The 12,399-nt window shown below is 47.2% G+C and overlaps 1 protein-coding gene across 2 annotated transcripts in view; it reads left to right on the forward strand.

Moving 5' to 3' along the window:
- The window catches only part of STON2 (stonin 2), a 991,146-nt gene that overhangs the window by 298,327 nt on the left and 680,420 nt on the right, over positions 1-12,399 (forward strand). For both annotated transcript variants that reach the window (XM_069637853.1, XM_069637852.1), the window contains one exon: positions 4,924-5,190. In XM_069637853.1, the coding sequence (XP_069493954.1) occupies positions 4,924-5,190 (267 nt within the window). The remainder of the gene's footprint in view (positions 1-4,923; positions 5,191-12,399) is intronic.

Below are 12,399 nucleotides of genomic sequence, written 5' to 3' on the forward strand. Positions count from 1 at the left end.
GCAGGAACTGAGTGAAGTCCTACCTCAATAGGAAACGGGTGTCCATTGCACTGCTCCAGGAGACCCACCTGATGCAGCAAACAATGGGCACAATACTAGACCACTGGGACGGGCAGTGTTACGGGGCTCCCTACTCCAAGTACGCCCGGGTGGTACTCATTTGGATAAGCCCAGCGGTCCCATTCAAAGCACTAACTTGGGAGGCGGATCCTGAGGGCCGATACCTGGTGGTAAGGGGTGGATCGAACAAGTTGAAGTCTGCATAATAAACTTGTATTTCCCCAAACACAGGATCCCAAAACGTTTAGACGCTATGGGGACTAAACTAGCCCACCACCAAGATAGCTTCTGCATCTGGGCAGGGGACCTTAACTGTGTCAGAGCCCGGTAGCTGGACAGATCCAGACCGGCAGCAACCAGAAACGATGTTGCGATGCTGCGTCGGCGGCACTAAATGCGTTGGTCAAACTCCACCCAGTGGACAGGGGCTACTCGTACTTCTCCTCCCCACACACCCTTCACTTTAGGACTACCTATTCGTGCCCAAGCACCACCTGCCACAAATAGACTCAGCAAAGTACTGGGGTAGATCAATCTTGGATCGCTCGCCATTGCTGGAGACGTGGAAAACAAGGGGCCCCAGGCCACGCATACCGCTCTGGCGCATGTCATCAGACGCCTTGACGGACCACGCCTTCACAGAAGGGCTACGAGACAAACTGAAGGAGTACTTGGAGGTGAATGTGGGCAGCGTTGAGCGATGGTGTATGGTCTGGGAGGCAATGAAGGTGGTGGTGAGGGGCAAGGCCATCACAGGAGCGGGACGTATAAGGAAAACACTAAGAGTTGACCTAGAGGAAATGGAAGACGGGATAAAACACAAGGAATCTAACCTGCAGTGGACACGGGAGGAGGAGGGGGCACTGGCGAAGCTGCGAGAGGACTGTCAGGAAGCATGGGTAAGACTCTCTAAGTTTGATTATGCAGTGAAAACCGCCAGGGCACACGCTGAGGGAGACAGACCCGGCAGGCTACTGGCGTGGCTGTGTAAAAGAGAATATCCTAGACACCAAGTCACGAAGATTAAGGATGCAGCAGGCATAGTATACAACACACAGCAGGCAATAAACGACACATTCAGGGACTTCTACTCCCGACTGTACAGCCCCGACCACCTGGTGGCACAGTCAGACATACTGGATACGCTGGAGGAAATAGGTCTCCCCAAGATAGAATGGACACAATTTGAAACCCTGGATGAGGAAATTACAGGGGATGATGTTGCTGAGGCAATAAGATCCCTTGCCTCCAGCAAGACACCTGGCAGCGATGGACTCCCACCGTTGTTCTACAAAATGTACGAGACAACCATCGCTCCAGTACTGCTGGAGGTTTACCGAGAAGTATTCACTAATGGGGAACTGCCGGGGTCCATGGGAGAAACGCTAATTGTCCCGATATCTAAGCCTGGCAAACCAACCGAAGAATGCGACTCCTATCGCCCACTAGCGATGCTGAACTATGATGTTAAGATCCTCACCACTATACTAGCCAAGTGCCTGAACAGAATAATAGGGGGCTTGATACATAGCAATCAGACAGTCTTTATACCGGGGCGCAGCACTGCTCTGAACCTACGCAGACAGCAACACATCGTGGCGCAGACGGAGGGATCCCAAAGGGATTATGCTATACTCTCCCTGGACGCTATAAAAGCGTTGAATTCAATTTATTGGGAGTGGCTACCGGCGACGCTATGGGAGTTCGGATTTGGGGAGGTTTTCATTCGCTGGGTTCGGATCCTTTACACAAACCCCAAAGTTAGGGTCAAAACTGGGAGGATGGTGTTGGCGATTTGGGACATAAAGAGGGGGACCAGACAGGGCTGCCCATTATCCCGAATGCTTTACGTCCTGGGCCTTGAGCCAATTGCGATATACCTTAGGAAATAATACTTACATGCCGGCATTTGGGTGTGGGGGGGACACCTTCTGTCACTCTACGCAGACAATGTGCTACTATGCATAAGGGATCCACATCTAAATGTCGCAGTCATCCTAGATATATTGGATAACTACGCCAATGTGTCAGGTATTAGCTTTAGCAGATCTAAATCATGCATATTCCCAATAGCGAGGCTGAGCGGGAGGGACACCAGCACATTACCGGCAGTGGGTCTCAACTGGGAGACGGACTTGTTCAAATACCTGGGAGTTAACATAAAGCACACACCAGAACAGAGGCATGAACACAACATGGCAAGGGTGGCGCAGGGCCTGGGGAAGTCAATAAAGTTCTGGTCTAAGCTGTCACTCTCTCTCCTAGGCAGGGTGGCCATTACTAAAATGATCAGCCTGCCGAGATTCCTGTATTTCTTTAATAATGTGCACCACTACATCAAAGCATCTTTCTTCCGCACACTGGAGACACTGATGCAGGAATTTCTATGGGGCACCCCCCGCCACAAACTTTCACTATTCACTAACAACACTACGCCTACCGTACAACAAAGGGGACGTGAAACTGCCAGACCTGGAAAGGTACTATCTAGCAGCTCAGCGCAGCCATGTGGTCAAATGGGTGGCGGACGACTCCACCTCAGAGACAGGCCTGATACAACACCTGGTGGCCCCATTAAACTGAAAGAAATATTGTTGGTAACGCACGGGAACACAGAACACAACCCAATGGTGATAATGCTAGGAAGAAAAGTATGGAGGAGAATGCAAGCCCCCCTGAAACTTGAGCGCCCTTATTCCCCAGAACTGCCGATAGCAGCAGACATATGCTGAGACAGCACAGACATGGAGGTGCTGAGAAGATGGGAAGGGAAAGGGATATACGCATGGGGCGATGTTTATGAAGGGGGGTCATTCAGAGAGTTCAACTCAATGCAAGAGAGAGAGGGCATCTTGAGCGGGCAGTTCCTCTGGTACCAATGCATCCGCAGGCTGGCTAAAGGCAGATGGGAGGGCTGGCCAGATGAGCCACAAGCGGAACCATTGTTCACGCTGATGTATAATCAAAGTGCGGATGGAAGGGTTCAATAGATCTGAGCAAGACAACAATGACAAATGGGCCGTATGGAAGGCACTAGTGTGGGACATGTTACACCCGTCAGACGATAAACCTCCCTGAGCGAGCCTCGTACCTTGGAACATGCTCATCTTATGCTTGCACAACCGCCCACCCACATCCAACTGACAATGGCCGATAGGGACGCCAGGAATGGGGGGTTAAGAACTACATCCCATGCACCAGGAAACCTATCCCGCTGAACTATGCAATACACCATAAGAACTGTGTAGGAAACTGTTTGTTTTCTTTTTTCTTTGCTTGAAGGTTGCTATTAAAACTTGGCATAAATGTATGATCTGAACGGTAAATGGCACGTTGAAATGCATCGCTCTAACTAACTAAATGCCAATAAAAAACACTTTAAAATAAAATAACTACATCCAGCATGCCCAGAGACAGGCGGGGACATTGCCACACGTGTTAAGTTTTGTTAGCGCTGCGAAGGACATTATATTGACGGCTGATTTTGTTGTGGGTGAAGTCCAAGTGCACAGTGGAAATGTTGTTAAACCACCTAACGCATAGTTTACATTTACTGAATTATTCTGTTTATTTGCAATTTAAGCATTTACATGCAGCTTGCATCTGTTTTTATATTTTTCTTTTCTAGTTATCATGTGCCTTTTTCTTCTTAGTCACTGTGCTTGTTACAGTGTTGCTCGTGTTTATTTCATTTATTCTTTTTCTCATGAGGTGAGCACATACCCAATTGGTCCATTTCATTGAACATTGCATGTGAACAAAGATTGAAGTATGTCCTGATCCTCATTAATGTGCAGCTATGTTTTGGATGTGGTTGGTCTTCAGCTGTTATGCAGGGAGAACACAAGATCCAATAATATCGTAGGGTGGCTGAGGGCTAATTGATAAGGGGAGTTGATTGGTAGAATTGACTTCACTTCGATGATGGAATGCTTAGTTGAAGAGGACACTTTGAAGCTCTTTCCTAATAAATTCATAGTTCCTTTGTTTCATGACTGGTGGAGAAGGATTATTCCAGATTTCTGCTTCTTGAGGTCCATTTTCTGCCACCATGCTTCTTCTGCCTCACTCTTGATTTGAAAATCAGGAGGCTCTGGTTAGAGCTTAGTTCCCTGATGGGGCAGTATTCCGAACACAGTGTACTCATCTGATCCTGCTTTTCCGGACCGCTTTGAGGATGTTATGTTACTAGGAATTATACCCTGCACCACTTGTATGGTCCCCAGGTGCTCTGACGGATCTGAAATATGGGTGTGAAGTTAGGTTGGTGGGGTGAAAGGTAAAATGCTTAGCTGTTGTGTTGTTCAGAAGTTCCTGGAAGTTGTATGCAGATCTGTTTCTTGGTGGTTTGTATCAAGGGCATAGAGGCATTTGTGTCCAGATGGGAGCCTCTTGTGGAATGGAGCTAGGTTGCATTGGCCAGTGGGGTGGTATGTAAATTGGTTGTAGAGATGTAGAGTTCTGTTTGATGTAAGAGGGGAGAGATTTGAACTTGCTGTATGCACGTGGCTTTGTTAGTCTTGCCTTATGTCCACTCATCCCCAGAGCTAGGGGGTTGATGCTTTGCCTGAAGTGGCTTAAGGAGCTAGTGTTTGCGTTTCCAACCTTCCCTTCTTTCCCGAAGTTCTGTGCAAAATCAAGTAGGACCTGGCAGATGTTCTTGAGTTGTTTTTTTGTCTATCATGGGATCTTTGTTGTAAATGAATATCCCAGCACGTGCTGAATCCCAGAACTCAATTAATAACAAACTATATTTTACTGTTGTGAGTTTATTGTGGCATTCCTACCTGATAATTGGAATTGTGATTTCTGTATGCGAATGAGCCACAAAGATTCCTGACAAACCTCTTTGTCCTTCCACAGTTCCAGGAGGTGACCCTCAGACACCCAAAAGATTATCTTCCTCGGACGAGAGCTCTTCTGATGATAACCTCACTGTGGATGGTGGAACATCAGAGAACCCTGGCTATGTGGATCTGGGCTGTGCCATGGACAGGGCTTCAACTGAATCTCCGGCTATCCCTCCTCTTAACGACTCATTAAAATCAGACCTCCCTTCCACCTTAAGGACCTGGGTCCAGTTTGAAGATACGCCATGGAGCTGCACATCACAAACTAGAAGTCAAACTGGTGAGAAGTAATATCCTTTAAGTACAATTGTAGCATTGTTTTGTTTATATTTTACACACCTCCTGCCGCCTCCCCTTAAGTTTATCCTGAATAACTCTTCCTAGGAAAGTCCCCAACCACTACTGTCCACCGAGCTAAGTGTTTTCTGCGAATGCTATGAGGCATTTATGTAAATATAACCAACAGGGTTGACCTGCTGTAGAGTTCTATGAATAAGCTGTAGATCACGTTTCAATCCCACCAGGCTGACGTACCATTTTATCCTCCCAAGGTCAATGAATTGAGTACCATTGGGATAGCTAATCGTAATAAAATGACCATTTAGTTTGGAGTGTGTTTTAAAAAGAAGGAAATATCATCTTGACTTCTTTTATAAGTATTCCCATTGTAATACAGATGTATTCATGATATATTTGGTTAAAGGTCATAAGCAAAATTGCATGATTCTCCATCTTCATTAACCCAAAGGAAACACATTATCATAAGGCCAACAGATAAAGCAGTTCACGCACCAGCCAGAATAACAGGCCAGGGAAGAAGGACTTCAAAAGGAACATCAAAGAGAGGATCTTTAAACATAATTATGAATCTAAGGAGAGACAAGACGTTCTTAAAACCATTAGAATACTCATGCTGGGACTGTGGAACGGAATAAGAAAAGTATTGGCATCTGATCCTGGACAATCTGAGGTTGATATAATTCAAAATCTTCCTTCTTAGCTAACTACCGGTGGTATGCTTAAGGACGGGGGCCTGCAGCAGCAGTTTAGGTTTCTAAATGGTAAAACTCTGTAATCCTGTTTGTGGACTATGCTTTCAACCGGAAACTCACTTTATGTTGAGAGCAATGATCCTGGTGTCTTGCCTCCTGATTACTGCCACTCTGCTTATTTTCTTATATCCTTTTTAATACCCGTAAATCTAACAGGCCTGGGCTCAGTTTCCATTTACTGTTTTGAATGCTTTAAATGCATATGTTTGGGCAACCCTCTTGGTATTATACTTGTTCTTTTTTTATAACATGCTTAATACCAGAGATTGGTTTCTAAGCGCAGGATCGGGATTGAAACCTGTGTTGCGCTGTGTTGTCTTGCTTCCACGACAATCGTGTTGCCCCTGAGCTATCCGCCCTCACCATAGTTTTCAAACATATGCTTTTTAATCACCGAACTCCAGACATATCTTGCTATATTTAAATTAATTGCAAATAGAGGAGAGATTTTGGATCATTCTATGGCATCAGAAAAAGGGGCCTTGATTAGGGTTTCACATCCGGTTGAAAATACTCCTCGAAAACTGAATTAGAAACAGAGATGCCCTTTAATACTACACTTTATATGCTACTTCGAGTGGATTGTGTCCTCCAACGTATTCCTTATTTTAGATGTATTCCATCCAGCTTTAGCTGCTTTGGAAAAACATTTCAGCAGGGGGCGCCGTGCGTCGATGTCGTCGAGTCGATGATCCCTCGAAGGCCTCCATCGAGGGGGATGTCATCGGGTGTATAAGTAGCACACGCGGCGCCCGTTGGCCTCAGTTCCGTTTTTCCGCAGTATACGTTGCTTCGGAGATTCGGCACGCCTCGAGTTCTGTGAGAATAGAAAATAATATCGAATATGTCCTCGTCATCGACGCCGACCACGACCCCGAGATCAGGTTTCAAAAAGTGCAAGTTGTGCGGTTCAAAAATGTCGATCACAGACCCGCTCCGAGAGTGTTTATGGTGCCTCGGAGAAGGCCACGACATGGAGGCCTGTACGGAGTGTCAGGCGATGATGGGGAAGGCCTTGCAAGAAAGGAGGGGAAAACTACAGATAGGTCGCAAATCCGACCGTAAAGCCTCTAGCGTCGAGTCGAGGTCCCGTGAGGAGAAATCTCCTCGACGCGAAAGGCATTGGTTCAGGTCCCAAAGCTATTCCCATTGCTCGTCGTCTTTGACGAAAATATCGAGGAAACAACGCCTCAGGTCCCCTCCACCTCGTCCTCGGACGAATCCCCAAAAAGGATGAAATGTCCCACTAAACATTGATCATCCAAAGAATGGGAAGCATTCAGGGTCAAAATGATGAAGGTGTTTGAGAAAGCGAAGCCTCGGTCCACGCCTTCCTCGGAAGCCGGCCGGGAGCGTCATCGCTCCGACACTCGCGCGACCTTGAGCCCATCGAATGCAAGTGGTATTGATACATCTCCTGAAAATTACTTTGGTAGACCAGAACCAGGAGAACATGCCAGTCCATCATATCGTCAGCTAATGACAAAGGTAATAGATTATTTAGGATGGGCCAGACCTCCAGCCCAATTCATCCAAGATGATCTAACAGACATATTGGATCATGGTCCTACTGAAGACCCAATACTACCTTTTCACGTAGCCTTGCAAAATAGGGTGGCCAAAAATTGGGAGACTCCGGATTCTATTCCACCAGTGAATAAATCCCTTACTTCAAAATACCGCCCTGCCAGTAGCGACCCCGGCTATCTGTCTAAACATCCCAGTCCCGAAAGTTTGGTCATACAGGCAGCCACAGCTTCTAACAAACTGGCACACCCTTCTATCCCTCCGGAAAGGGACGAAAAGCGTGTGGATGGTTGGGCACGGAAGGCATTTTCAGCGGGGAGAATGGCATTAAAATCAACCAACTCCACATGTGCCTTGGCAAAGTTTCGTACATTCTGTGGGAGTGCATTGCGATGGCGGCAGAGCACATAACAGAAGGGGACAAAAGGGAATGTTTCCTAGCCATTGTTAGAGATGGAAAGGAGGCCATACAAGAATCCCTTGAATCTGGATTGGACACTGTAGATAGTGTGAGCAGGTCCATGGGCACTAGCAAGGTAATGCACAGATTTGCATGGTTACGGAAGTCGGGTTTCGCACCAGACATGCAGAACCGTCTCCTGAACATGTCCTTTGACGGGTTTCACATTTTTGGCAGCAAGGCTGACAAGAGCCTTGAGAGGTTGCAGATCTCAAAGGCAGCTGCCAAGACTTTGGGAGCTGCCATTAGGCAACCTCAGCCTGTTCGTGCACCAGGTCAATCTTGGAGGGGACGATCCTATCGTTAATACTCCACATTTGGAAAGGCGAGAGGAATGGCAGTCAAAGGGGCCAGAGAAAGGCCACTCGCGGTGGACGAGGAAAACTGCAAAGCCAGCTACAGCTACAGCCTCTCTGCCATCAGCTTCTGCAGCAACCGGCTCAAAACCACTTTGAGGACTTGCATCACAAGACACCTGTAGGAGGCAAGCTGTCACAACATCTGCAAGAATGGCGAGCCATTACTTCAGATGTTTGGGTTCTAGAAATAATAGCCCAAGGTTACTGGCTTCCTTTTCTAACGCAACCTCAAAGCAATCCACCAAGGAGACACCATTTGAAGTTTTCAGACCCGCTCCTACAGCAGGAAGTTTTAATCCTGCTGGAGAAAGGTGCTATAGAACCGGTACCTGCAGCAGAGAGGAACAAGGGATGGTACTCCCCATATTTTTTGATCCCCAAAAAGGACGGAGGACTGAGACCCATCCTGGTCTTAAGAAACTTGAACAAGTTCCTCAGGAAGGACAAGTTCAAGATGGTTACCCTTTCTCAGATCCTTCAGGCCCTTCAACTTCAGGATTGGTTCGTGTCATTGGACCTCCAGGGTGCTTATTTTCATGTGCCGATTCATCTCAAGCACAGAAAATACCTGAGGTTCGTAGTTGGCGACTCACACTATCAGTTTTGAGTCCTGCCATTCGGATTGACCTCCGCCCGAGGGTCTTCACCAAACTGATGGTAGTGGTGGCAGAGCACCTCAGGAGAGGGGGGATTCAGGTCTACCCCTACCTGGACGATTGGCTGATCAGAGCACGTTCTGCCGAACAGGCACTAGATCACCTGAAAGTCACCTGCCACTTCCTCCACAGACAGGGCTTCTCCCTCAATTTCAAGAAGTCACAAATGACACCTTCTCAATGCCTCCAATATATAGGAGCTGTATTAGACACATCCCTGGGAAAGAGCTCGCCTCCCAGGTCGAGGGCTCAAGACATTCTTCAGATGGTTTCCAAATTCCAAAATGGCCAAAATCTTCAGGCCTATGACTTCTTAAGGTTACTCGGCCTCATGGCATCCTGCATCTTTATGGAATGAGATCCCTTCAATGGGCTCTAAAGACTCCATGGTCCCAGTTCTCAGGTCGAATGATGGATCTTCTCCAGATTCTGAACAAGGTTTGTCAATGGCCCTCATTACGACCCTGGCGGAGAACCATGGTGCAATTTGCACCATGGTCCATGGCGCTAAGCTGCCAACTCCGCCATGGTGGTTGGCGGACTTACCGCCCCATGCCGACCTTGGCGGGGCGGTAAGTCCCCAATCCCCATTTACCCTTCCCCATTCCCATTTTTGCCCCATAGGGTATAATGGGAGTGGGGAAGGCGTTAATTACGCCACCGTAAATTACGGTGGCGTAATTAACAACAAGTCCCGTAGCGCCATGGATTTTTCCGCCTGCAAAAAGCAGGCGTAAAAATCACCATGGCACTACGGGAACTCGTAGTCAGGCGGAAAGGTACGCCATGCTCTACGCCGGCGTAAACCCCTTCCCGCCAGGGTCGTAATGAGGGCCAATATCTTCTATGGTGGACTTGTTTAGAGAATATCCTGAAAGGAGAACTTTTTTGGCAACCATGGCCGGAGATCACAGTAGTGACGGACGACTCACTCAAGGGGTGAGGAGCTCATGCCAACGATCTGACAATCAGCGGTTGTTGGTCTCCATCGGAGTCCAAACTACACATCAACCTTCTGGAGCTGAGAGCAATCAGACTAGCGCTGAAAACTTTCCTGCCATCTGTCAGAGAAAAGAATGTCCTGATAATGACGGACAACACAGTGGCCATGCATTATCTAAACAAAAGAGGAGTTGTAGGGTCACTCCCTCTCCTGTGCAGAGAGGCAATGTAACTCTGGTATTGGGCAATTCAAGAAGGAATCTCTTTAACGGCAGTTCACCTAGCTGGGGAAGAGAATATGACGGCAGATGCTCTGAGCAGGCAGAGCACAGTGTCCTACGAATGGGAACTTGCTCAGGAAGTAATTCAAGATATCTTCGCCCTTTGGGGAACCACTCAAGTGGACTTATTTGCGACCGGAATCAACCGGAAGTGCGAAAGGTATTGCTCAAGGGAATTTCCCCCGAGAGGAGCTCTGGGGGACACGTTCGTGGTGGAGTGGAATTTCCCACTATTGAACGCGTTCCCTCCGATTCCCGTCATTCCTCAGGTCATCAGGAGACTGAGAGTCTTCGGGAGCCGCATGATCGTAATTGCCCCGGATTGGGCCAGGAGAACGTGGTACCCGGACCTTCTAAACATGTCCATCTGTCCCCCAGTACGTCTTCCTCAGAGAGAGAACCTTCTCTCTCAAGTGGAGGGTCAGGATCTCCATCCAGAGGTCAAAACGCTTACCCTTCATGCTTGGTACCTGAAAGGCTGAGATACAAGGATTGGAACCTTCCAGATGACGTCATGGAGGTGTTGCTTTCAGCAAGAAGGCCAGCAACAAAGTCTCTATACCGTTGCCGTTGGAAAAAGTTTTGCAACTGGTGCAGAGAAAAGAATGTTGATCCTTTTCTATGTTCTATTCCAGAAGTACTGTTCTTCCTCCTGACCCTAGAACATAGAGGTCTAAATGTTGGAACCATTAAAGCTTATCTTGCTGCACTTTCCATTTTCAAGCACTCGTCGGAAGAAATCTCCTACTTAAAAATCCCTTTGATAGTACAATTCATAAAAAGACTCACTAATGTGTTTCCTCCTTACCCATTTCAAGTGCCAATTTGGGATCTCAATTTGGTCCTAAAATTCTTAATGTGTGCTCCTTTTGAGCCTTTGCACACTTGTACGTTAAGATCACTGACATGGAAAACTGCTTTCCTAGTTGCTTTAACAACTCCAAGAAGAGTTAGCGAATTGCAGGCACTGTCTTCTGGGACACCCTATACTGTGTTCCATAAGGACAGAGCTGTGTTGAGGGTTAAACCCTCATTTTTACCAAAAGTGGTATCTGATTTTCATTTAAGTCAGAGAATTGTATTACCCGCATTCTATCCCCCACCTCATCCTAGTAAGGAGGAGTTAAAATTACACAGGTTGTATCCGAAAAGAGCTTTAAGCTTTTACATCTCTACGCTTTCTAAGCTTAGGGTGGATAATCAACTGTTTATTGGCTACACAGGAAAGAAATTGGGTCAGTCAGTGACAAAGCAAACAATATCACGCTGGATTGTGCTTTGTATTTCAGAATGCTACAGATTAGCATAAAAAGACCCACCAGAAGGTCTAAGGGCTCATTCCACCAGAGGCATCGCCTCTTCAACAGCCCTACAAAGAGTTGTTCCTATAAGGTCCATTTGTGAAGCAGCAACTTGGTCCTCGCTGCATACTTTTTCAAAATTCTATAGCCTGATGCTTCCCAGTCTAAGGAGCTTAATTTTGGTAAAGCAGTACTATACTCAGCCATCTAAGGGTATCGAAAAATCTAACCCCTCCTCTAGAGGAATTGTCCATACTGCTTTGGGAGTCTATCTAAGATGCGAAATACGTTGGAGGACACAATCCACTCGAAGAACAAGCTACTTACCAACTGGTAACATTCTTTCGATTGGATGTTTCTCCAACGTATTCCTCATCGCCCTCCCATCCTACCCCTTTGTAGATTTTGCCGGACTAGTGCCACTCCAACTCTCGCAATGCAAATACCTGTCTGCCGGCACAGTCTACATAGTGAAAAATCAACAATGAAGGGGGAAAAACAGAACTGAGGCCAACGGGCGCCACGCATGCTACTTATACACCCGATGATGTCACCCTCGACGGAGGCCTTCGAGGGACTATCGACGCAACGACATCGACGCACGGCGCCCTCTGTCGACATTTTCCGAAGCAGCTAAAGCTGGATGGAAAACTCCTTCCTCTGCTTGATGTTCCTAGTCACTTAGGCGTCTAAAGCAAAGGGTGAACAAAGATACAGGCATATCCTGTTTGGTCCTTTTAGGACATGGGGGCCCCTCCACCACCTAATCACATCATGGCCCACTCTCCGCTCCCAATCCCCGCCCTCATTCACTTATGCAGTCAACATGCACCAACACTATAGCACATCTAACCCACACCACCACATCAATCAATGTCTCATTCATTTCCATCCATCCCGAAATGGCCACA

The sequence above is a fragment of the Ambystoma mexicanum genome, chromosome 14 (assembly GCF_040938575.1).
Source record: "Ambystoma mexicanum isolate Mex_15411 chromosome 14, UKY_AmexF1_1, whole genome shotgun sequence".
NCBI classification, from domain to species: domain Eukaryota; kingdom Metazoa; phylum Chordata; class Amphibia; order Caudata; family Ambystomatidae; genus Ambystoma; species Ambystoma mexicanum.